This window comes from Accipiter gentilis, chromosome 17 (assembly GCF_929443795.1).
Source record: "Accipiter gentilis chromosome 17, bAccGen1.1, whole genome shotgun sequence".
NCBI lineage: Eukaryota > Metazoa > Chordata > Aves > Accipitriformes > Accipitridae > Astur > Astur gentilis.
This window is the reverse complement of record NC_064896.1, coordinates 19,782,903-19,809,905: the sequence shown is the minus strand read 5'-3', so window position 1 is coordinate 19,809,905 and position 27,003 is coordinate 19,782,903. Positions and strand designations below refer to the sequence as shown.

At 41.9% G+C, this 27,003-nt stretch overlaps 1 protein-coding gene across 3 annotated transcripts in view; it reads right to left on the bottom strand.

Annotated features, from left to right (window-relative positions):
- Window positions 1-260: 260 nt before the first annotated feature.
- Window positions 261-27,003, bottom strand: part of TEAD1 (TEA domain transcription factor 1) — a 109,328-nt gene continuing 82,585 nt past the window's right edge. For all 3 annotated transcript variants that reach the window (XM_049819943.1, XM_049819944.1, XM_049819945.1), the window contains 4 exons: window positions 20,362-20,535; window positions 8,734-8,874; window positions 7,100-7,252; window positions 261-6,114 (listed from right to left, as the gene is read on the bottom strand). In XM_049819943.1, the coding sequence (XP_049675900.1) occupies window positions 6,001-6,114; window positions 7,100-7,252; window positions 8,734-8,874; window positions 20,362-20,535 (582 nt within the window). In that variant the 3' untranslated portion in view covers window positions 261-6,000. The remainder of the gene's footprint in view (window positions 6,115-7,099; window positions 7,253-8,733; window positions 8,875-20,361; window positions 20,536-27,003) is intronic.

Genomic DNA, 27,003 nt, shown 5'->3' with positions numbered 1-27,003 from the left:
GAGGTAGTCACCTTTCTTGCAGATAAAATGCCAGAACGCGTATGGACTTGTTGTTGAACACGGCTTCCGGACGTGCCAGCCTTGAGTGCCATCCCTACAGGTTTTTGTAAATCCTGCTGGATGTCCATTGCATGTTTAAGTAGGTACACAGATATTGCTGCAAATCTGGCCTTGTGCTACTTTGGAAACCGCTTTTGAAAGTTGCAGTCAACATTAAAAAGAGATAGATGTAAGAGATTAAGATAAATGCACAAAACACTTTCATTTTCTTTATTTTCAATCGATACTGTATGAATACAAAGTTTCTAGAAAGCTACAAAAATTCTACCACTTTATCAAGAAGGCATCAAAATGTGTCACTTTGCAAAGACATGAAAACACCTGCAGTAACCGACACAAAAATAGCATTTTTAGAGTGATGAAATAATTGCACTTAACTGTCATGGATATTAAAGTTATCACACATATGTACCGCGAAAGCTAGAATACATTTTTTTTTCTTTACAAAGCACTTTATAAAAAAATTCTCTGCACACAAAACCTATAATTTTCATATTACTATCATACTAAAGATAAATTCACTTTAAAGCCAACACTTAAAACATTTTAAACAAAAAAAGGTACCAGTACCTACACACAGACAATAACAAATACAAGAATACTGTACTGCCAAGAGGTTTGACTGAAACTCCTTTTGAAAGCTTCTGCAAATATGTTAAGAAAACATTGGAGAACATTCACTTTTTTTCAAAGAGCCTTCCCTCACTGTCTAACCTAGAGGTACTTTATCATCAAAAGGTAAGTTCTACATCAAAAGTTACCAGCAGCAGTACAATATTAAAGTAACCACTGACCATATATGAATATGCTTAAGTCACAAACCCATTTTATACACATTACACAAATAAACATAAAGTGAGAATTCCATTAAGTCATTTACAAATGTGAACAAATGCACATGGCAAAAAAACCCCAAAACAAAACAAAAACCCAACCTGTTTTACATAAAATGTACTGAAGAATTAAAGGCTATTCAGGTTTTCAATGTTATAAAATTCTTTTGTCTTTTTTTTTTTTTTCAGGCACATATTGTATTTTTTGTCTGCAGTCATGAGCCTGAATCAGAGGCCCATAAAACAAAACAAAAACAAAAACACTTATTCTGTAAGGAGGTAACAGGGATCCATCTCCTTTTAGTCAACCGAGTGCATTTAAGATTTAATTTATACACTAACACTAATTACATGATCTTGGCAAGAATGACCTGAAAAGTTAAAAGATAAAGATGTCCAAAGTATTTTTTGTACTTTGACTTATCCAGCCTCAATCTTTATAGGGGGCTAAATATCTCGTTATGAAAGATAAGAGGGGGGAAAAGAGATCATCCTGAGAAAAGTACAAAACTGGACTCTATTATACACAGCTGCTGTGTGACCGGGTACGTGTATCAGTAGGGTCAAGTAAAGAGTAGACAAAAGGTTTCAGTATGACCGACTGAGTGATTCAGGAAAACTATACGGGGAACTGCTTCAGAAAGCAAGTATGCCCTAGGACTTGCAGTGGAAAAATAAATAGATATGGATTAGTACGTCAAATGTTGTATCTGCCTGGAACTGGCCAGTTACTTACATTCAACATTAATGTACACCCTTCATTATTTCCAATAGCCTATACCGTGGAGGTTTTAACGGAAGAAGCTACTGCCAAACTTAATGAGCCGTAGCTGTGGTAGAAAGGGAAAGTGAGAAACAGGCATTATATCTGCAATTCCTTCAAAATAGTGGTGCAGTACCTAAATAAAATTGTTTTGGAATTCAAGTAAGTAAAACTACATTTGTTAGCAGTTATTTTTTAACAGCCCCAAATGGTACCGTTAGGCTTATTTTAATATTTTTAATGAGACAGAAGTGTAGTTTGTCACAAATATTGGCTAGTACAGCTGAAACGTTTGGTAATAACTGAAAATATATGCTCTACTCGTGGGGCGAAAGTGTCTTTGCCCTACCTCAGTCTCATTGAGTTCAACGGGGTTACTTGTCTTATAGAGGTAAGTGAGATTTAGACCTTGAAGGAATAACAAAAATAATATTTTAGAGACAGGGAACTTGAATTATCACAATATTTACCACACAGTGTCACAATATTTCTCTATATAAAAAGTTAATCTTAGTTTTCATCAAATACTTTAAAAATCAAGTTAAAATTGTATACACAACTATATAATCCCTCTGACAGCTTTTGGTTTTGCTGATATTTGTTCTTTCTAACATAATTTTCTTAAAATCTTGCTCCTCTTCCCATCAATTGTAGTTGTAGTGTACAGTATGGCCCCCGTTCACAGAAGGTATCAAATAAAGACACTTGATTAAGAGGAGCTAATTTTTTTTTTCCAAGACATCATGTGGGAGGAAAAAAAACCAAAACAACCCTGTGTTTTGAATAGTGCTGGCCAGAGTTTCTCTAACAGCACCTTCATCCACAACGCTCACACTCAACGTTTCAATGCTTAAAACCACACAATTGCATTTACCCTAGCTATTCTCCGTTCTCTGTTTTCGTCTTTTTTTATGCATCAGACTTTCAGCATGCACAACTTTGTAAACAAAATCTTCTGTCTAAACAAAAAGTCTTCACAGATACCGAAATATTATTAGGAGAACAATAAAGTCACATTTGTCCACTGTCTGAAATTCTGCAGTATATGGATCTCTCATTATGCAGATGCATGACTGGATGAAGAGAATATAAATGCAAATAATTTTCATTTTTATATCACAGACAAATCAGTTGCTGGTTTGCAATGCTGTCAGAAATGGCAAACAGTAGATTATTCTTCAGCAGGTTGATCATTAGCAAAATTACTTTGCTATAAATGGTGCTCTTTTGTGAATGGAGGCCTGTAGATTCAACTTATTCCAATAAACCAAAGGCATTACGGTGATAACTAAATATTTTTGGTCTCTCTACAAATTGTCATTATGGCAGCACTTTTCTAAGCTGGAATTTCAAACCAAAGGCACTTTCATGCTAGAGTGCAGAAGAGTCACAATTAATTATTTGGTCATGAAATTTAAAAAGGCAGCATTTATTAATACAATTCACTTTTCACGGAGAACTAAGAATCTGTAACCTTTCCTTTTGGTATAGGCGTTTAACTGCGTAGTAATGGGACTGACTTGTACAGAAGGTTGGTTTAGACCAAGCAGTGAAGGAGCGTTTCTGTGGGAAAAAATACAGATATTTTTAAAAATGGAACCAATTAATAAAACAACATATAAAATTTATGTTAAGAGGCTAAAGGTACTTCTAATATAATGCTAAGGCACTGCATATTGTAATGCTTTGGCAGCTCTCAATTAAAAGGTTCCTACAAAAAATAACAGTAACAAGATAAGTACTTCCAGCTTACAAAAGAGCTCACAGTTTACAGGCAGCCTGTTAGACTACACACCCCACACTGAACAGTTGAAAGATTAAGGCTTTTAAGAATTAACATATACAGGGTATGGGTCATTTACAGAAGTGTAAAGAAAAGACGATGGAAGTAGTTTCCCTAATATTACATATGTGAACACCAATAAACATTGTGACTTTTTAAACCCTATAGTAAATGGCATATGTAGTGTGCCAGATTCTATTAAAAAACTGTACCTGGTTTTGCAAATTGACTTACATACTTTATATGCCTCAAAGAATTTGCTTGTTATTTAAAAAAAAATAAATCACCAAAACCACAATTCAAACCCTAAATAAAAGACAACTTTAGAACAAAATAAAACAAAAAAGTAGTTTTTGACTTGTAACACCAAGTGCTTAGAATAAAGGGCTACCATTAGGCTGTTACAATGCAGTGCTTTTCCTGATGTGATTGTTAGTGTTAAAAATGAGTGTTAAAAGAGACCTTACCATGGACACGTTTCTCTGTTCAGTTCACGGAATATAAACCGAAAGATCACCAGCCCTAATATCCACAAGCAGGGAACAGCTAGACATCACAGCAATCACCCACCTACTAGAGTTAGATCGGAGGCAGGCTAAGGAATTTATGCAGTTGCCCTTTCCCTCGGTAACGTTTGTATCGTCCTCTAACCTGCGTCCTCACCAGCGTTAACTATGAACACGGTCTGACGCAGGCGTACAGCAACCCGCTACTTCGTCCAGGCCATATTCTGGTCTAGGTAATTCAACAATGGGCAATTCTAACAGCAAGTACTATGCGGAAATATCATATTAAAAAAATAAGACCGGCTTTTTTGAAGGCTACAGCACTGTGCCTGGGAGTAAAGTCTAGACTTAAATTGTGCACGGGTGCGTGTTGGTAAAGGGCAGGGAGAAGGGACCTGACATGCGTTAACTTCTTTGCTTCAGGATTGCAGAAGACCTTCCCAAGAGCACTCTTTGCCGATACCTCATGACTGATCTTTAAGGCGGCTTGTGCTCGGCTGGGCAGCCCTCAGCCTTTCAGACACAGGTTTCACGTGAGAACCCACTACTGGCCCGGCACCTGCTGGAACAACTGCTGCTCGGGCGACCGAGGGGCAGCGCTGGCTGTGCAGCAGAAGAAAAGACACTGAGCAACACTCTCTGGTTTGGCCAGGAGGAACGAGACTACTTCTCTCACAAGTGTGTACCTCAGACAACCACTCACGCCCACATCCATGGTTCGAACCCTTATAGTATTAAAAGATCTCCAGCTGTACTTCACTTCCTGGAGTCTTCCCTGAACGTATCAGAAGGATGAATACTACCACATCCAGATGCAAAAGGACATCGGGCCCCGCGTGGTACGTACGCATTTGTTCCGTATAGGGTCTTTGCCAGTCGGAACTGGAGAGACAAGTGGGAGAGGTGTAAGAGCACCATGATAAAGAGGAAAAGGAGAAAAAAAACATCTCCAGTTTCCAATCTTCTTTGCCTGATGTTGGTTGTGATTTTCTAGCATCCCATAGATATTAAAGCTGTTGAGCCTTTCAGAGGTTGTACGTATTCTTCTTTCAAACACATTAGTGTTTTTCTCTCAGTTTACGAATTACTCGATGCTGTTGCAATGTCAGTTGTTTCCATTCATCTGTTAATTTCAGAGTTGTAAGTTTTGCGCTCAACTTATTAGAAAACATAGTTGTCCATATAAAATATAACTGCACACACAAGACTACATATAATGCAAGTCTAAATCTTCAGTATTTACCTACTTATTGCAAAATGAGCCATCTTTTTCATTAAATAATCAAATTTTCATATTAGTACAATACAACTTTATACTCTTAAAATACACTAGATATGTTAGGGATAAGGGATGATGTTTTCTTTCTCTGCAATACCTGTTTGAAAGTTTAATGGATTAGAAGATTAGTTTTAGCGTTGAGAAAAAAATACAAAATTTGCCTAATTTTAGGACCTCTCTGTTTCTATCAGGCATTTCTTAAGGCTATATTTTTCATTTGGTTTCAAACAGAAAAATGTTTCATTTTAAAAAATAATTTAGTGAATTACATTCGTCCATATCTTCCACCCTAATTAGTTACAAAGATAATTCTATAAAGATTATTAACTTTGTGTACTCATTTACAGTTATAGCTAAAGATTCATTTCAATTTCACTTGCATTGTAAAACAAGTATTTCATGTTGGAAAAAAACCCAAAATAAATTCTTATAAATGCTGTCAGTTTTTCCCCATGGCAAATGCTCTGTCATACATTTTTCTATCAGAATTAAAAATAGGCCTCCACAGACAGAGGCATTAGGTTCTTAAATACAGTCTTCCCAAAGAACTGCGGTTTACAAATTTGAAGAACACTTAGTTTTAGAAATAATTTTTACAACTGTACCAGAATTTCACAGCTACAATTATATATGAACACATTAAAAATGACTTCACTAAAACAGGATTTAGAAAAATGTGGGTGAAAGTTGGGCCAGAGGCACTGCCACTTAGTGTTGAGGTTTACAGTCTGTGTTTTGATAAAGAAGTGAAATGAAGTGTATATATAAATAACTGCTCAGTCCTTTACAAGCCTGTAGATATGATGCTGTGCTCCATGTTCGCTGTTCGACACTTCAAATACACAAGCCATGCAGAGCAGGGTTTCTTGTGTATCCCTGTTTGTTACAACCTGTTTGAGGGGAAGGAAGAGGTAGACAATATATTACTAACTAGGAAACACTGAAGCCAAAACAAGAAATGACTGGCTTAATTTAGACAATCTTTAGATGTGACTGAAACGTGTGTCCTCTTGCTCCTCTTTGGCAATTTAAACTGAACTCCGTGACTATGCTCACACACTGTGCTCGGGGGCTGTCGCTCCCGGCGGATGGCACTGAGATTCATCCCACCCTGGCTGCTGGACCATGAGCCGCCATCGTGTGGTCTTGGCTCAGCTTCCCTCAACCTGAGCCCCGTGTCAGCCAAGGGAAGCGGGCGCGCCCTTGTCGCCTTGCGTTCACTTGCCAAAAGGCAGCTGAACGGGGAGCACGTGGCTCTGTGCTCGCAGCCTTACCTCTTCCCTGTACGGCCAGCCCTTGGTCCTGCCCGAATCCTACGGTAGCAGCAGCAGTGTGTGGCTCTAAATGCTTGGCTGAGGTGCCACTGCAAAGGCACGGTGAAAGTGAGCTGGGTAACTGGACGAAACTGGCTGAAAGGCCACTCTGTGGCCCATTCTTCGTGCTTTAGGTCACCTGTTGGGTGTACCCATTACTGCATGCTTTCCTGGCCCAAGAACTAATTAACGCCACTGACATTTGCAGTATTATAACTGACATCTCAGTAAGAACACATTAGATTAATGGGATGGTTCAAAGTTACTGCCTCAGGCTCCTACAAACACCAAATAGAGACTTGTACGAAAAAAAGAAGCAAGCTGAATTTTTGGAAGGTAACAAAGACGTTTGTTCATGTTCTCAGCCAGCTTAGCCTTTTCATCCTTAGCGTCTATAGCGCACAATTCCAAGAGCATTACTCTGAAGTCAGTGGGATGATTTGTTTAATAAGCAACATGACTAAGGGATTCGGAAACTGGTTCTAAATATTACGAGTTAAGCAAGCCACACAAAGCCTGAGAGTATTTTAGAAATGGAAAAAAATAAAAAGCGAGTCCATACCAATAAAATTGTAAAATTTTCCAACACACTGTTCATCATGTATTTCTCTGGTAAATGCTTCAGCTTGTGTATGAAGTTGATCATATATTCACACATTGGAGAGCGATTTATTCTGTACACAAATCGGCCATTCTCAAACCTTGCATATTCAGTCTAAAAAAAAAAAAGGGGGGAGCATTTAGAATAAAATAATTCAGAAACAGCAAAAAAATGAATACTAAATCTGTTTTTTTTCTTTCTTTGTGTAGACAGAAAAAAGAGAAAGTGGCTCTTGGACACACACACACCTACTTGCTAACTCCCTGCCTGAGCTATACAGTGCCTTGCTAAAAATTCAAGGGCCCTTCATTATTAAAAGTTGTAATATCACTACTTGTTCTCTAACCTGTGAATTAAAAGACTGAGCAGATGATGATTACACAAAGGTAAGTCCAAGCCAAGTAAAAATGAATTAAGCAGAAAACTTTGTGGTAAGATGATTTTACAGTAGTTTCAAGGCAACTGTCTGCAAAGGGAACAGCAAAAACAACCTTATATATTTATGCATAAATATACACATATAAACATAGCTATATATTTGCATGATTTAATATTCAAAGACTATTGTCTTGTGCAAAAGAAAGACACAAGACTGCAGTCAGAAGAAAACCAGACTGATTTAGATTGCAGGAGCTCACAAGGGGCTGAAGGAGGGTAAGGCTGTGACTCTTGGACTCCTGCTACCCAGCTACCAATTGCTCGAATGAGCTACTCAGCGGCTCATGGGGTTTTTTTTGGCTTTCTCTAAGCTTGGAATAATGGAAATGACGGAAAACTTTTTTATGGTTGCCATGCACAGAAAACATGTAGTATAAGAAGGACATGAAGTGACCAGGATATCTATAAATGCTCAACCTGCAGCTCTCGGCTAAAAGTCTCGTACGAAACCTGTATTGCAGATAACAGATGTGGGTGTGGGGCTTAGTACACAGAAGACAAGTTAAATAGCTGCAGTACCATTGTACAATAAATCAACTAGCTACCTGACCACACCATGGAGTTCTATGCTTAGAAAAGAAAGGGTAGAAAATAAAGGTCCTTGCATGTTAAGAAAATATGCAACTTTTTGTATTCAAAAGCTGCTGGTGACCAGGGAAAGCATGCCTTTCTGCGTGTAATTTAAGATAAAATAAGCATGGGTATAGACGAAACATAGGACACCATCATCGGCTTTAAAATGTTTTAAAAAATCGAGATGCTAGCTCGTCACTGTAGTATGGTTCCAAACAGGCTACGTGGCTGGCCGAGTGTTTGGAAATGGGAGCACAAGCATTTGCTTGAGCTCTTTTCTTTTTCTGCCAGGTGATGGAGGAGGCAGCACTGACGTCAGCTGCAGGTTCCCCACGGAAGGGTGCCACAGGCAGGGGGGAGGAGGGTCTCCAAAGCAACAGGTGACTGACTGTAGTGTCACCAGTCACGTGGTGATTTAAAATGAACCCAAACACTGCTGGGAAGAAAAATACTCTTTCAGAAAGGATTAGAGGAAGGAAGGAAGGAAAAGCCAGATAAGAGCAAAGTGAAGACAAGAGAGCGAAAGCCTAAGAAAATGAAAGAGAACCAAAGAATCATCCCACATATACCATCGCAACACCCACCTCTACTTTTTCTACTACTTGCTTTCCAAACGAGCAGACTTTGGTGGAACAGGTGATTGTCATGTTTTCTGAGCTCTCGTACTGACTAGTGACTCCGTAAAATGCTCCTGTATCATCTTGAATGTTGCAGTTTAAGTCAGCCTGTTGGGAAAAAGTAATAGATGTTGAAGATCTTAATTTCATTTGACAGTGTCAGTAGCATAAGCTGTAATTAGCTCACCATTCTTTTCAGAAATAGGGGAGAGCGGGGGGAGTTTTATAGTGACAAGAGTGACAGTGGAAAAAGTCTGTCAGGAAGTACCTGCCTAATTAATTGTTGCAGTAAAAACATTAGGGAAGCAGCAATTTCTTAAAATTTTAAACAACAAAAGACAACCCAGTATTTCTCTGGGCTACAGGTGGTGTTCTCGTCTGGCAGACAGCTGATGCAGTCTCTGGAGCAAAGGGAACGATCACCTGCAAGGAGCCTGGCTCCAGAGCTCATTCCTCGGGAGGGAACCTGCCCTGCGGCCTCGAATTCAACCAAGCCATCCCGCTCCTGAGGGGCCACAGTTCACTTTCTCCTTCTCCTTTCTGAAAGCAATGAAATCCTCACGGCAAAGGGAGACAGCTGCACAACACGGGAATCGGTATCTGATAAGAGTCTGTCAAGCCATATGGCCCCGATTCAGCAAAAGACTTGACTGCGCGGAGCTATATGGCACAACTCACAGGCTTCACGTGAGCTGTGTGCGCACTGAGCTGTGCCTACAGCACCAATAAAATATTCCTGGAAGTATTTGATTTCTTTTAGTATTTCTGTGCAGCCTGAATAACTATCCGGCTGCCTTTGATATCTAGCAACAGAGATTGAGACTTGCGGGATCAAACGAGGAACAGTGCTACCTTTAATTATTTATATCCAAATCCAAGTCCTGTGCACAGCATGATTAATTTGGCTACAAAGCAAGAGCACAGGTCACATGCTGAATCCAGCCTCCCCAGGCCTGCAGCAGCACTGAAGCTGTTCTGCCACTGTGCTCTTTGTCATCATGAATCCATTTTCAAAAGCCCTCAACTTAAAAGAGCACTAATATGGATACAGGCAGAGTCTAGGGATATCCGCAGCTGGATTTGTTGATTCAGGCATTAGCTCTGCTACCATCTTTGGTGCCCAGAGTGGGCAGGGTTTTCTTTTTATGTGGAAATAGCTGATCAGCTACTGCAGCGTAACATCTAAGAATCGCTTGAATTTTTAACTTGCTGTGAGACAAGCATTTTAGCAGGGAAATGCACTTTTGAAGCTGTTTCACTTGCAAGTCTAGCTCTGCTTGTTTTTATTGCCAATACAGAAGTGTAACACAAAAATTTTGACATATACCTTTGTGCCTACCTTGAGACTTTTTAAAAACCCAGTTTACAGGTATGTTTATTTACTAGTTAGTGTGGAACATTTATAATCCTGCCTTCACTATAGTTCAGGCCATTTGTAACTGCTATTTAATTTTTAACTAGGCAACACCTCATTAATTCTACTCAGTGTCTACAGCCCTTATTTGTGGTACAACATTCTGAGGCAATATGCTGATAATAGCACATAGCGAGCTAGCTTGTGGTACGGAGAAGACATAGGTCTGAGATTACTTCAGGCTGGCTTTGGTAAATTAATCAGTGGAGAGTCTCCCGAGGTTTACACACAGTAACACAAACAGCCCTATAGTCACGTATTTTGCATAACAGAAAGAAATCCTATCGCTATTACACCTTGTTTCTTGCACATGCTTTGCATGAGGTCAGCAGTTAATGTTTAATGTACATCTAAAGCAGCGTGTTCACAGTGAGCTTTAAGAAACTGTTCCGAGCTAATAGTAGATAAGCAATTTGCCATCACAGCTGGCTTGCAACTGAAACATGAACAAACATCTAAACATGACAAACTGTAGCAGCCATCAGCCATGCCACAGCTGCTCCATTGGAATTTCTGAAGAATAGGGATTTCTGAGAAAACACTTGCATTGCTGTTAATAATGTTAATAACAATGTTGCTAGTAATGATGTTGTTAATAATAATAACAACAACAATAACAAGAATAGCAATCTCTTAAAAAGTGGTTATTCCTGCTGCTACCACAATTACAATTTTACTATCAAAACATTTTCTTTTTTTCTTTTTCTTTTCAGATATGGGCAAAATATTTAAGAAATCTTAACTAAAATGCTCCTCACCATTTCATGTTGTCAAAAGAGTCAACCACATAGACCTTACATTTCAAGCTGCAATAACAACCGTTTATAGTTAAAAGAAAGAATAACTTTTTATCTGCTGCCTTCTGATTCTGAAGCCCACTGAAGAAAATACCTAATTGTTGTATTTACATGCTGACATTTAACCTGGAAAAGTAACACATGTGGCCATCTGGCACCCTGTTGATCACTCCCACAGCTCTTCCAACTCTTGCTGAAATCACCAGGAGTCCTGTGTACACAAAAAATACAGGCTGGGGCCCTGATGTTTGAATGAGGAACACTTGAAATTATCACTCAAATGTCATGATTTACTCTTATGCAATCACAACGTTGTTGCAAAAGTCCCGTGGTGATAATACAGACATGAATTACCTTTACTTGCTCCTTGATTTTTTTGAGTCTAGCACACAATAAAGGTGTTTTCAAGGAAGGACAGAATTTTCCTTTTAAACAACAGTTTTCATGTTCAACTAATTACAGACTGCTGAGAACTGAAGCTTTAAGACTTCTCCAAAAAGTGTAACACCAACATAAAAATCCCAAGAGTTGGCAATGGCAGATACTCTTAAATGAAGGCTTCACCAAAGCCTCTTCTAATACTGAAAGAATTTTGTCTGTTCTCGCATACTAAAACAAGTCCTTCCCCTCAGTCTGGGTTCAAACTTTTGCATTAGAAGCCGAGTACATGAACACTAGGGAGGAGTGCATATCATTGCGAAGAGGGGATTGTCACATCAAGGAAGTATTCTGAACCAGGTATTGAAAGTTTTGTTCCATGCTGAATATCTTTAGAAAAGCAGGAAGGACTATCACTGCTGGTAAAATACAAATCTTTGGTTCAAAAATGATGGTGAAGGACTTGGTAATTATATTGTTATGGCTTACATAGTAAGGGGTTTGTCTAAACACATATACCTGAAAGCAAAATTGTATTTCTTGAACTGACGAAAGTGGGTCACAATTAAAATTCAGGGTTGGGTTGGTTTTGGTGGGGTTTTTTCCCCCAAAAAAGGTTATAAGGCTACAAGAAAAAAAAAAAAAAAAAAAAAAAAAAAAAAAAAAAAAAGGCACTGATCTGGCTATGAGAGTTGTAGCTGTAGCTTTGAGCAGGAATAAGGTGATGTGTTACCCCGGTATTCAGTTTTTGCAGGTTCCTTACTACAGTATTGATTCCAGGTTTTGCGTCTACATTTTAGAAAGGATGTTGGAAAACTGGAAAGTGTTCAGAAAAGAGTTACAAGAATGATTTCAGGTCTGGAAAACATCCTTTGTAGTGAATGACTAATGAAACTCCATCTACTTACTTTTTCCAAGGAAAGTTTTTCCACGACTCTGTCATAGCCTACAAGTTGCTACATGGGGAAGAGTCTTCTGATTGATAGATTAAATCTTGCAGAAAAGGACATTAAAAGTCAGAAAGCTAAAGCTATGCAAAAGCTAAATGAGAAACAAGGCAGAGGCTGGTAACCTTGATGGCAATGAAATGCTGGCATAATTTTCAAATGTGGTGGAATCACCATTACTTGGGGTCTTTTTTAACCAAGCTAAGTATCTAACTAATGAACAGTGATGCTCTAGTTCAAGTAGGCTTATTGTCCAGAGGCAGACATTACTTAGTGAGGTTCACTGCCTATATTACAGAAGAGGCAAGACTAGCTAAATCTAATAATAGCAAAATTGAAATATAGGAATTTATCTTATTAACCTCAATTAACCCTCTCCTTATAATTTCCTTTTTCAATGATCCCTGTGAAAAACATGACACCAGTCAAGCTTCTGGAGCGCTGTGCTTGCAGCCTCTCATGCTGCAACCAGCTCGGTCTCATTATTTCCTTGGTACTCTGTCGGTAGCTGTTCTCTTGCATTTCAGACTCAGATTGCAAGTCTATCTGGGCTATAAACCAGCTTTCCCTTCTGTACAGCTTCTCATGCAACTATGCTCTGACCCATGGCTCCAGGAATTAGGGCTGATAAGCACTGTGGTAGCATATACGGATAAATAACCTTTTGAATGGTGATTTCAAATATATTGGCTTGATTTCAAATATTATGGTATTTCAAATATTATGGTATGACCACATGTGATGAACAGGAGTCCATTTACTCATTCAGTTTTAAAATACAAGATCAATACAATTTAGGAAAAAAACCCCCAACAACTTAAAAACACAAATGGAGTATTTTTTTTTTTTGCTTCCCAGAGTAAAACTCTAATTTTGATTTATTGCTGAGAACTGAGATTTATATTAGCTGAATGCATTTGGAGGCGGGAGAGGCACTCAGTTTTCTGGCACCCTATCTACAGTGGTTGTGTAAGAGCATGATTAATTCATTAATAAAGCATAGCTTGTCAATGGGTAGCACCAGAAATATCATGTATTAAGAGCACCAAGTGTTCAACATGCTGCATGGAGAACCCTCTGCCAGTGTGCCAGAGCAAGCACCAAACCAGAGCTGGCTGCAACCAAAATAAAGAATAAAAATAAATTTTTAAAAAATCTTCACATTCACTTCAGAAGAGCTCTCAGGGTCTGTGTTCAAGGTGGGGGACAGAGGGTAAGGCGCTTGTGTAACAATAACAGCTTTGGCTAACAAAAAAGCAACTCCAGCAAAAAGTGCTGAGAAGTGTCTAAATCCTTCCTGCTGAGTAGAAGGAAAACAGCACCTACTGGAAACAGTGGGATTTGGGGAGGGCCAGACCAATTTACACTGGCATTCGGTCGTTAACATTAAGCGCATAAGGTCACTTATTAACAACATATAGGTTTTAACAACTGCTGACTGCGGGGAGGTGTGTTACTCATATGACCGCATCATGCCTCCCCTCCTCCTCTCCAAAGAGTGATCAAAGAGCAGAGATTCCAAATTGTGAAGCAATTTTTTCCAACGGGAGCATCTGGGTTGCTGGCATGTTTCGCCGCGCGTTGCACTGCAGCTCAGGAATTGCGTCCAGGTCTGCCACATGGTTGGGCTTGTGACGGACAGGCCAAGCTGCTCCGGCTTCCCAGCTGCTCGGCCCCTTCCACTCATTATCCAGCCTCAAGCGCTAATGCCCTCGCATCAATTTGTGAAGGGGTCCTCCGCAAGCGCCACGGGAGCCCCCTGCGCCGAGAGGGTTGCGATGGGGAAAAGAAAATGGATGTCTGCTTTCTTCCATATCTAATTTGTTTTGCATACATTTGCATGCTGGCCATAGACCCATTCACATTACGGATCCCATTTGTGAGTTGCAGATCATTTGCCAGTCAAAGCTGGCGAGTGTGCATGTGTGTCTGTGTGTGTGGAGGGAAATCCAAGATTCTAGATTATGCCATATAAATTACACGTAAAAATAAAAAAAAAAAAGGCAGTAGCCACAATTGTGCGTGCGTGAATGAAGGGCACAAAGAATCTCTGCACCTTTTAAGACGGCTGGAGGCACATGGGGATAAATTCAGGAGGGGGTGGGAGGAGACCACAGGCGCAAGCCATTTCTGAACACTGATTACATGCGTAAATTGTTTTGTTTCAGTGTATCACAAAGAGAAGGAGCATTATTTTTCATGCCACAGCTGTTTTGAATAAGAATAGGAATAAACTTAACTATCCTCCTCATGTTACTTACCACTAATTATGGCATATATTTACATTTATAAAACAGTGAAATTTTGGGGGACATAATTTAATGCCCCTTTATTGTGTAGATTCCTTTATTTCCATCCCACATTTGAATTTCAAAAATGTTTAGGACTTCAAAGCATCTTTAAAAGCTTGCCCTAATTATAATATGCATTACTTTCTAAAACTCCTAGTTTGCATTGCAGATTCCTGCAAATAGAGGCATTCATTTTAAACATTAATTAATATCATCCGTGCATCTTCAGATGAGTTTGGGTCTTTATTTCAGAGTTGCACTGAGTTCTGACTAAGCTTTCCTCAGTTTGAAGAACAGTTCAAGCTACTGCAAACATTTAAAATTAAGCCAGTGATCAGATCAGTAGAAAGCCCGACAGCCCAATATTAATTTCTATCAGCTGTTTTTTCCCCATGGCACTAGTGAGAAAACATCCCTCCTCCTTTCAGATGTATTTGCTTCCCATATCTGTTGCTGTAGCTGCAGAAGTCAGAGATCAGGTTGGCACAGATCGTGTGGCAGTGTCAGAAACACAAAATCCACGGCCGCATTATTGCAAGGTGTGCTTACACCAGCACTAAGGATCCCAGCGGAGGCACGGACCCACTGCACGATACTGTAGGTTACTTGGAAAAGTCATACGAAAAGAGAATCCCTGCCTCAGCATTTGCAATCGGGCGTTGAGGCAAAATATGAGAGAGGAATAACTACCTAAACCTGAGGAATTTAACCTGGGCTGCAGTGGACAGATACGCACCGCTGAATTGAAGTTAAAAGTGCTCCTAGTAGTGAAAAGTGTTTCCAGGATGAACTAGCGCTAGAGAGGGGCAAGTTACAGAGCTAGCAAAGCTGGCAGGGGCATAAAGGGAGACACAGAGTTGTGCCTTCCTAGAGCAATTCCCATGCCAGAGTCAACGGAGATGTATGGGATCATAACAGCAGAGTCCAAATGAAGGTGTTACTTGGGAGACGTGCCTGGGAGAGGCTGGATTCAAAAGGGAGGTGGTGTGAGGGGGGCAGATGTACCACCAGCCTCCTGCAGGAGAAAGCAGAGAGCCAGGGGAGGCAGAGCACTGGGCAATCAGCACGGCGGGCCAAGAAGGCTAGGCCAGCGGTAATGTTTTAGGCAGACATTTCGGGGAAAAGCTGGAGGTGCAATCTATCATTTAGTTTGAACTCTTTCAGGAGGCCTTAGTGTGTTATTTAGTATTAGATAATTTAAGAATAGTAGTGAGCGATCAGTGGGGATACCATCAGATATCAATAGGAGTGGAACGTCAACCAACAAAAGAAACCAATAGAGGTAACGTGTGTTCGCTTTGCTCTTAGATAGGCTAATCAGAACTTCAAAGACCAGAAAACTTCAGGGCTTTTCTCAAGTCACAAAAACAGTTTAAGTACAAACTAACCAACCCGCATGTTGACCTTGCTGAGATTAAGATTAGATGGCATGAATCATACCTGATTGTTTTACATAGATTGGGCTTATTTTGCGAGTGACTAAGGCAACAGAAGCAGGACCGTGCACTCAACCTGCACCCAGGGAAAGGTTTCATTTGCAGATATTCTGCAGCCTTGTCTGAATTCCGCGTCAGTGTTCTAGGAAATAACTTTTACCTTTATTTAAGAGCATTTATTTTTGTTTTCATTTTATATCCCTGTAATCTCCGGTTTCATATCACTGTCACACAAATTTCCTGTGCCATATTCTTAGTATGTTGGTCCTTATTTACTCATTGTACTGAGTGCACAACATACCAAGTAAAGCTCCTTCTATCTATTACTGTAAAAGCCTGTCTCTGGGGTGACTTCCCTGAACTCTCTGGTTCCCAGTGACCACCTGGGATAAACAGAAGAAAAGAGTCACTGCATTCAAAGTGCAAGAAACGGACCAGGAAATTGCTTTGCAGGGCTGCAAGGTTGGTTGGTTGAGGTGGTGTAAAAGGAGAAGTCTCTTCCTTTTATACCTCCTGCACTGTTAGGTAGGAAGAGGCCCAAAAGCGTGACGTCCAGATGTGTCACCAGGACTGAGGCCAGAAGCTCATCCATTCCCAGCATCAGGCTGTATTTCACAGGAGATAAAATCTGTATGAACCAAGAAATCTCTGCAAAGCAAAGCAACACTTTGCTTTGTACTCCATACCTGTGATGCTTTGCAGTCAACTCCACAATTGCCAAATGTCTTCTTGCAAGATCTCAGACCTTTCCCTCCCACTTTTTTGTAATCAAACCTTATTACCTTTATCACAGGGAAAACTATGCTGCTGGAAGCCTCAAGCAGAACTAAATGGTAAAGAGCAAGAGCAGTAATCTTTCTGGCTACCAGAGCTAAGCCACTTTCCGCCTTAGTCATCCTCAATGCAAGTGCTCGTCTCTGGTCTTCCCGTTTCCCATCTTTCCTTTCCACACTAGACCTAATGTCTAAACAAAATACCCTTTGTGCTGCCTCCAGCAATGTGCCGACGTCACTTTAAATCCATTTACAGGCTCACCATCCCTTCTGGCATCAAATCCTCACCTTCACTTTCAAGCTTCCACATGCCATGACATCTGCCTGCTTTCCTTCTCTGGTGTCCCTTGACTTCTTTCACTCATAGTCCCTGGTTTTCTTTTGTTGATTCTCCTTACAGCGCTTTCTCACCTGTACTTATTTGCCCAACATAAATTCATATTCCTCTTTTACTCACGTTAGAATCAAATTCCAACAAAACGTGGACTTTCACTGGACACTGATGCTAGGATGCACTAGCTTACAGCGCTGAGCAAACTGTCGATGGTTAAATGATAATGAAGGGAGAAGACAACAAAAGGATGGGAAAAGGGAAATGGTTAAATAAAGGGTGAGAGAGAGTATTGTGAGTAAGCAATAACCACGCAACATGAACAGAACCTGGGAGAAGTTGAACTTTCAGGGTAGAAGGAGGTAGCGGATGATAAGGAGAGAGTGGATACTGATTCAGAAGTGGATACTTTTAATGTAAAAGAAAAGAACAAGAATACAGGAATTAATCTATTTTCATCTTAATAAACTTGAAGTTACTAATAGGGCCAAAAGGATTGTCAGCAACCTTTGCCAGCTTTACAATGGTAATGTATGACTGTTTAGAACAGTTTCTCAACACTCCCCATGAAAATGGGAACAGCATCCTTTTTTTCTGAAGAAATGTCCTGTTGGGGGGCAAGAAATTAAGGACAGTGAGCTGACAGTTTAGGATCTAATTCTCATGATTAATTACACATCCACCTTGTGTTTTTCCTATACATATTTCTAGATGGGGAGCACTGGTGTGAAGTTTATTCCTAGAAGGGCATTCATCATGACTCTCGCTACGCCCAAACACTGCCCCTGGCACCTTCCCTCGGCCTCACTCACTCGATGAGAGAGAAAATCCACTGGCCTATTTTAAGGTCGTGTCTTAGGAAGGCATTCTCACCACATTTTTAACTTATAATTCAGAAGGATGTTAGCACTGTATGTTTTTTAATCTCTTAAGTTAATACAACACAAAATTGTATTAAAAGACCATTAAGTTGGAAGGCACAGTAAGGTTAGGAAATGTTGGATTGAAGTTGCCTGCACGTCCTGACTGCTGAACTGCATCATGCTACAGTCTTTAGCTACATGACTGCACACTCGCCCTCTGAGCAACTATACAATATTTCTTTGTCTTCACCATTCAGTGTGGCCCTGTCCCTATTTCCTGCACACTACTCAAAACCTGTGCTGAACAGAGTTATTAGTTTTATAAAGGTTTTCTTCATGACATTATCTCGATGCTTTATAAAGAGCCATGAGTTTGATTTCTCAGTGACCATCTGAGGTGAAGGGATGTTATCACCCCCACATTACAGATGGGGAACTGAGGCAAGAGTGTTAAAGGTGTGCAGTGCTTGTAGGAGATCAAGCAGAGAAGGCTGGCACTTGAATTTTCAAAGTTGTGAGTGCAACACAGACCTTAGTGATCCAAAGATCTCTACTGGCTTTAGATGTATCTCTGAGCATTCAGAACACCTGAAAATTGGTTTCCACATTAAGAAAAAGCAGAACATACAATACATCAATGACTGTATCACAAATTTCTGCTGCTTTCATGTCTAATATTAAGTCTGAGGCTTGTAATTGTCTATGGGAACTGAGAACAGGCAAGTGAGGTGACCTTCATTTTTGCCAGTGGGTTTCACAAGTATTTATTATGCAAAGTGGATTGGTGAGATGATGGTCCTCAGTTCAAGCCCAAGTTTTGCAAGGAAATGTATTTAGTGGTCACAGATCCTTAATCTCCAAGCACGATTCCTCTGCAGCCAGATTTCTTCTGCCCTTACACTTGTCCTGTTCTCACCTCTCACATACCTATTTCTGCTGTATGCCTTCATCCCTATGTTTCCCCACAGGCTCCTTATTTCAAATGCTCCCTCTTCCCACTGCCTCCCGCTTTTTGACCCTACCTTTTCACCTGCCTTTTCGAGGCTCCTGGTGGCTGCTGTGTTTCAGCTCCCAGTTCTCTGCTGCCTCCTGTTCCTGGCCTCTTTGCTCAGCCAGCCCTCAAATGCTTGGTCTACAGCTCCCATTCCCTGTTTTAAGCACCATGAATTTCTCAACGGATTTCTTCTGCAGTCCAGCATAGCTCCTGCTCAGTGATTTATCCCTTCTACACCCAGATTTGAGAAAAGAGTCTCCCTCATTCCCAGTTTCCAGTTCCAAGTGTGGTGCTACAGAAAGTCTTGGCAAGATAGGAAGTCTGGGGTATGTACAAGGTGGAGAATATTTCAGGTCGCATCACAGATAAACTTAAAGCAATAAACACCAGGAAATCTGATCATAAGCAGTGATTCCAGATCAACCTTTTCTGCTTTCAGCCTTAACCTGTCCACCCTGTAATTAAACCCTGAATATGCCCCTTCCACTGAGGTTTTAAAAGACAAATTTAAAATGTTTAGATGATAACTGTTGCTATGAAAAGGAGTATAACCACAAAAAACATCCCAACAAAGTAATGAGTAGAAAAAGCTTTAGTATAAGCATAAGGTCCAGCCTGGAGATTTGATGATCCTTTTGTATGAACCTTTAGCACTACTAACATGAGATTTTGTAAATACAATAAGAAAAATCTGATGTATCAATTAAATTTCTCACAACTAGATCAATATACCACATCTCAGCCTGCCATTCAAATTCTTTTTTCACTCTTGCTCACAACTGATATGAACAGATACAGCTTTTGGAGCAGAGTCCCATGGCTGACTAACAAAAAGGCAAGAGGAAAGCAGATGTGCTCTAGGAACCAAAAAACCGTTTAAGAAAAAGCCTGGAACCCTCCCAGGCTCACAGTTGTCCTGCCGCACACTCAGTTCAAATCCTACTTGGTCCTATCTGCATAAGTGCGGATCAATCGGATCAGTCCCGATTGCGGGACTGAGACTTGTGCTATTTGCGTTTGGCAAGAGTTCAGCATTTGAAACACTTAAAAAGCAGTCTCCATTTCTGCCGCTTCCCCGTTTTTCCTCGGACCACTAGATGGCAGTTCCCCATTTACAAACGAGGGCTCTCGTTACCTGTTTGCTCCTGCCCAGCAGCTGTGTCAAGCACAGTCGAGGCGCGCATCTGCAACACAGGCTTCTGGTGGAGCTGACAACTAGAGGGGCTCTGGGCCAGCGTCCTACCCGAAGGATATACAGCTTTGCACTTTTAAATGACGAGAGGAGAAATTTCCACAAGCACCCCAAAGGGTGCTAAACACTAAACACAGGCCTTATCGACAAGAGAGTTCTTCACGTCGTGTCTTACTCACCCAGAATTTTACGAGGAAGAAAGCGTTTTGGGGCCCCTTCCCAAACAGTTCCTTTAGACCGCCCTTCTTTTCAGGGAATTTGTCATAAATCTGACGAATGTCCACCGATTCAAGCAACGGGTCACTGTAAGAATGGTTAGCGTGTCCAATGTGTACGAAGAGGTGCTTATTGTACTGCAAGAAAGAAACAGGAAAATCAGTGCTGTACAAAAAGAACAGAGGTTCCTTATGGCACGGGTCTGCATGTGTTCCTGCGGAGGGTAGCGCGCTTTGATGGATTAAATGACTCGCACATTACTCCTGGGACTATGATTTTCTGCAGTATGATTTCCATGAACAACTTTAGTGATTGTGTCATAGCCTCTTGTGAGCAAGGGTCAACATCAAAAAACCTGTGTCCCTGCTGCAAACCACAAAACATGGTCATCTTCAAGGGAGTAATTTACACTGAAAGACCCAGCGGCAGCACAGTAATAAAAGAGCCCTTAGCAGAGCATAATAAGATGAACATGATCATGAGGAAAGCCCATTTCTGCTTCTTTAAACCATGCCTTTTAATGTCCCATAACCTCAGAGACTGAATTTCTGCTAGTGCCACAGAGCCCACACATAGACACCTCCTGTTTGTCTATTTAAAAAATCCCAAACCTCTATCTATAGCATATGCTAATGCCACTTAACTAAAAGAGATGGAAGGGATTTTCTTTTAACTAACTCCTGAATGACAATAATGAGAAGGCCAGTTACTCTGTGTTGCTGTTACTATAGAACTGGTGCTCACTGTCTGTCCTCCAGTATTTTGACCCATGTAATATTAAAGAGCCAAACTTTTACCACTTCCTTTGGGAGCTAGCTCTACAGATGACCATCTCTGCCAAAACACTTTCAGCTTCAATTTCCTATTGCTTAACTTCATCCCATCGCACCTCATTATAATCACGGGAAACACCTCAGCAACCCCTTTCCTGCCTGGGGGAAATCCTTGGCCCAGTGAAGTCCACAGCAGCCCCCCACTGAGTCCAATATGGTCTTTTAGGGGCTGCCATTTCGCCAAGACGAGAGCACCTTTCAGCACCTGAAATGAAAGCGGAAGGACGAGCCCCCAAGACCCTCTGCCAGTCAATCAGCAGCTCATAGTGTCATGTGAGCAGAGTGAAGGAGCTCAAGAGTTGCAGGATTAAACACTGGGGGTTTTAACCATGCAGATCACAAATCATTTTGCTAACTCAATTAAAGGAGAGCTGATATGCAGTCAACAAACACTAGAAAACCCTGTCGTATTGAACAGATGCTGTATATAAGGGGCAATTCCCAAAAGCTAAGCACAAATAAAATATTTAAAACCCCAAAGCAGACTTCATTTAAGCTATTTTGTTTACTATATACCTGCCGAATGAAAAAATTGAAATGACAAATCTAAATTAATTGGACATCCACTCAGAGCCTTCCTTTGGTGTATGCAGCATCTTCCCCAGCAGATGTCCAAAACTCTGGGGAAAAGGAAATGGACTGGCTAGATTTCTGCACTTAGGAAATAACAGTGAAATCTATTTAAAAATCATCTAGCACAGTGAAATCTGAATTTAGAATCAGAGAACACTCATCCGTGTATGAGGCCAAAAATGAGATATGGTCCATGCTTTTTACAGGGTTGTATTTCTTTCGTAATTTTGTGGAAGGAAAAAAGGAAAGCGTAACACTTTATTAAGGTATTTGCACAAGCAAGTCCCAGTCTGAGAGCACGGGTTATATGGATTTTCCTTGCAGCCCTCTTTCAAAATAATGCCATCCCAGCTCCTTCTGTGCACAAGTGGAGAACTTACCCAGCCTTTAGCTAGTGCATGTGGAGCCCAAAAGGGGCACAGCTGATCCAGAGAAGCTGTTTCTACCCTGAAGAAGAAAACAAGCATGGCAGAGAAATAAACAGGCGGTGGGGAGCTGAATGCATGCGTGCAGGAGTGAGTGTGCCCACAAACGTGTGCCAGCTAGCCCTCACCCAGCACTGGTTTAGCTTGCACGCTGATCACTTGCACACGATACAGGAAATCACTGTACTGGTTAGCAACCATGAGTGCCTACCATAACAGCGTCCATGGTCAGATTTAGCATGTTTCTTTACCCAGTAGTGGTAAAAGTGGACTAAGGAGGTATTTTCACATGACAAAACAAACAAAACAAACAAATACAGAGTAATATGAGAAAGCACCATGGCTCCAACTTTTGGGGTTTTGACACTTGTCACTTATTTAGTTTGCAGTACTGTGAGTAAATAACTAAAAGTCATGCTGAACATTTCTTATGTATCTTGCTGCCTACTGAAAAACTTAGATCTCGGTAAAATGTATCAGTGCCCCATATACCTGGGAACTGCCAGGAATGCAAGAAAGAGAATCCAGAAACCTGCTCCTGTTGCTTTCCTAAGCTACCAGGGGTGAAGTACAGGAGGACAGAGCATGGGCTGGGTCATGGAACGTGGCTATCGACGGAAGCTTGTCTGCTATCAGGCAAACATCTCCATTTCTCAAGGAGAATGATGAGAATTCTCCGGTAGAGGTAAGCACTTCAGCCTTCTCTGAAAAATTAAACCAAAACATTTCTCTTCCCCCAGCACCCCTGTAGCCTGCTTAGGAGTGCCCAGCAGTTGTGCTCTCCCTGGGGATGTGAGGAGCCCCAAAGCATCTCTCTGCTCTCACTCGTGCAGCGTAAGGGCTTGAAAAACCATCCCCATCATTAGTGACCAGGTTATTATTTATTTTGGGATTGTTTCCTCTCAGTCTTCTCTGCTGGAGTTGTTCCAGGTTGTACAAATAACCTCATTTTTATAGGAACAGAACTGAGGGCTCAGGTTCTCCTGTGCCCAGGAAAGTGTCCTCCCTAAGAGTGTCTCTCTCCCAGGCCCAAAGGTGGCTGTGGAGTGAAGGAGGAGGGGAAAGCTGTATTTTACAGTAAGGCAACTGCAAATTCCTGAGACAATTCACACACTGTACCTTATTCTGCAAACCAGGAAAACATACAAATTGCTCAGTATCCAACTTCAGTAAAAGCAAACATATTTATAGGAACGTGAAGCATGAAGTCTTAATACTGTTTAAATATAAAAGCAAAGTTAAAGGCAGCTGTAAAGCTACCACAGTTGTCTGCAGAGCTCGCCAAAGTACCAGATGCTGCTGCAGCAAAATTTCCGAGTGGGTACAGTAGGACAGATGGTATGACATCACCTGACAACATTCTTAGGACAGAAATGTTTATTTTGATATTGCAATGTGTGATTATTTTCTCCTTATGTTGCCGCAATTCCTATGCTAAGTACAATCATTACTAACCTAATTAGATATGGCATATTTCTACGAACTAACAAACGATAATATAATATTCGGAGCAGGGTAAGTGGATTCTGAAATGATCCCTATCGTTTTTATACAAACATACTCCATGACAGGAATTTATGCATAGATAAAAGCAAAGAAGCTAAGTTTTATGTCTATATTTTTGAACCCATTAGTGTCTGAAAAGCTTAAAAACATCCTTGTTATACTGAGAATTCACAGTTATTTTAGACTGAGTATTCCAGAGTCACTGAAATACATTAGGTGCTGAGGAATTTACTCATGCTACAGCATTTGAAGGATTTGCATCTGACATTGGGGTACTAACGTGCTTTAGATGCTGTAAACTATCATAGGGCAAATCCTGTATTTTCAGAGGATAAAAGCTACATAAAAATACAAAGAACAATTTCAGCTACGTCTTCAGCGTCTGCATTACACAACATGCCCTGGAGATGGCCGCCTCTTACTGAGCTCCTTTCCTTAAAAAAATTCTAACTATCCAAAGAATGCAGTAAAGCCATGAAATATGACTGTTGTCAAATAATACCACGAGAAAAATTATAATCCACTTAGGAATTTAAAAGAACCAAGACAAATTGCCAATGGCAGGGGATGCAAGCATTTAAGCTGGTGCAGAACAAAGACAAACCACCTACATTTGTTTTATCAGCCAGCATATATATTTGTCACAGCTCCTCACCAATTTTGCACTTATATTCTAAGGCAACAGTCTTTCCAATCCATGAAATGCAGGTTTGCTCTCTCTGCCACATCTCTGTGTTCCCCACACCTGTGGAGCCTACGCCAAGCCTTGGCAAGCCTGTATAGGACAAAGTTTTTTATTAAACAGTGGTGGCCAAGACGCAGATGGCAGTGAAGCCAACCCTCTCACGCTCCTGGCGCAGACGAGCTGGCCGTGCAGAGCTGCGGGGTACCCGCTGCATCGCCGCTCCTGTCTGTCGGGGCTGCAAGGCCCTACATAACCCTAGTGAGCAGAACGCGGGGGCTGAGTGGGTCCCCGGGCCCTGCCGAGGCTGGGTGACATGGACGCGGAGCAAGGTGGAAGGCAGGTGGGCTGAGAGAGGGCCTGCAGCAGCTCCTTCTGCAGGGATGACCTGCACGGCCGTGATTTAACAGCCCCCCCACGTCCCCCCAAGATCTGCAAACACCCCTGGCCCCGCAGCGGACCTCGCGCACTTGTGGGACGGTTGAGCAGGACGGGGAGGGGGCAGCACCCCGCCGCCTCGTCTGCCCTGCATGGCCTAATAACAGCACCTTGCCAGCTGGGCTGCTTCATGAGATCTGTAGGTTCCTGCAAATTTCAAGCGCAACAACCACGAGGGTGAGGCCATCGATATCGCTACCTGCAGCGACAAATCCTTACGATAAAATACCATGGGGAGAGGCTGGCAACTCGGACGGATTGTAGTCTTGTGTGCTGCAGGTCTTCTCTCTCCCTGACACAGAGGGACAGCCTCTTGGCTCTCTTTGGACTGAATATATTCTGTACGGGAGGTCACAAGGACTACTGCCGCAGCTCAGAGGGACGGGTGAGTGGAAGGCAGGTGGGACAGCCTGAGCTTTCGCTGAAATGAGAGAAAACAGCACTGCTCCAGCGGCTGGCACCATGCAGTGATTCCCTCTGTACCTCCACAGACCAGTCCAACCCATCTTTTAAAAATGTACCGCTGCCTGTGCAGCAACTGCCCTTTTGGAGGAAAAAGGAGCCAGCTGGGGTGGACTGATTAAAAACCAATCACTAGTATATCAGCAGTCTGCACGCAGCTCTAACCTGTACCCTACCCAGCCTCAGCTCTGCCGTCTCTCTGTATCTTGTAAATCTGACACTCTTTAATTTCCTGCTGATGTAAGAAAATCACTTGGTCTGCCAACAATTTTTCTTATTTTTACCAAAACACTAGTAACTGCACATTTCATTCCTGTTGCTGTTGTCCTCCACTGAAGCAGATTGGGAGTTATATTTATAGCATTTAATGCTATAACTGGAGTCTGTACTGACTCCTGTTACTAAGGTTTTTAACACTTTCATGTGAAATGTTAATCAAACTTTCTGGGTTTGTATGCTACAATACAACTGCATGGTCAACCTCGTCTTTCAAGGACCTCCACCCATTTCAGACTCCTGCCTGGGTCTGCCGAGGGACTGAATCAGGCAGGAATGTGAAGCAGAAGGAGATCTTTTGCTACTTTACGGTTGCGGAAATGGGGAGGTAGGTGACAAGCGAGGGCAGTTTCCAGCCCCGACACCTTAATGTTGCCCAGCACTTCCCAGCTACTGCCAGAGGAGTTCCAGTGTGAAACTGGGACTTGCTGGTTGGGCAAGGCTGCTCACACAACAATTCCAGTGGCTTTTCTGCAACAGTGAAGATGCGTCCTTCAGTTCTGGCCTGTCTGATTTGAGACCCTGCGGTCCCAATTCCAGAAGTGCTGAGTGCTCAGATGGGAAAATTATGCCTGAATATAGGAAGCTCTCAATAATGCCAAGTACTCTGCAAAATCAGGCTCATGACAAATCAAAGGGGACCCTCAAAATCAGCGGCCCATTCATTCTTTTGCACCTGAAGTTCTTGGTTTGTCAGATGTGAGTAATAATGCTCCTTCATCTAAAAAACGACTGCACCAATACATCTGCAAAATGCAAATGGGAGGAGTTATTAATTCCGTTTGGAAGAGAGGTTAGACAGTGCACAGCGAGCAGGGCACGGGGCCACGCGTTTCAGCAACAGAAGAAAACAAACTACTGAATAGTTACTGATCGAAGAAAGGCCATCTCCATCTACACTGAACGAAGCAGGAACAAACACGTAAGCACGTAATTAACTGCTGCATTGTAGAGCAGACGCACGAGGACGTTTCCCAACATCTGAGAGCTTGACTTTGCAGCCCAGCTAAACAATTTTGGGGTGGGTGTAGGGGCGGGGGAAGCTGCAGCGGAACGAGATGGGAAAACGGGGAGCAGCAGCGCAGCCAGGAGCACGACCCCTCGGGGCGAGTGCGAGGGTTCGGCGGGCAGGCAGGGCAGGCGGTGCGGGGGAGACCCACCGCGCTGCCGGTGCCTGCCCAACCCACGCGTCCCCCCACTCCTCCTCCTCCTCCTCCTCCCCGTGGGAACAGCACAGCGCTGGGCAAGGCCGTGGGAGGCAGAGGGCCCCCCACTGTGATGACAGGACCCCCCCCCCGCCCCGGTTTTACGGCTCTCCCGGGCTCATTGCAGGGGCTGGGTGCGCGGGCTCTGCTCCAGCTACGCCACAACCTCACCCACTCGCTCCTTCCCTCCTCCGTGGTGCCGCAT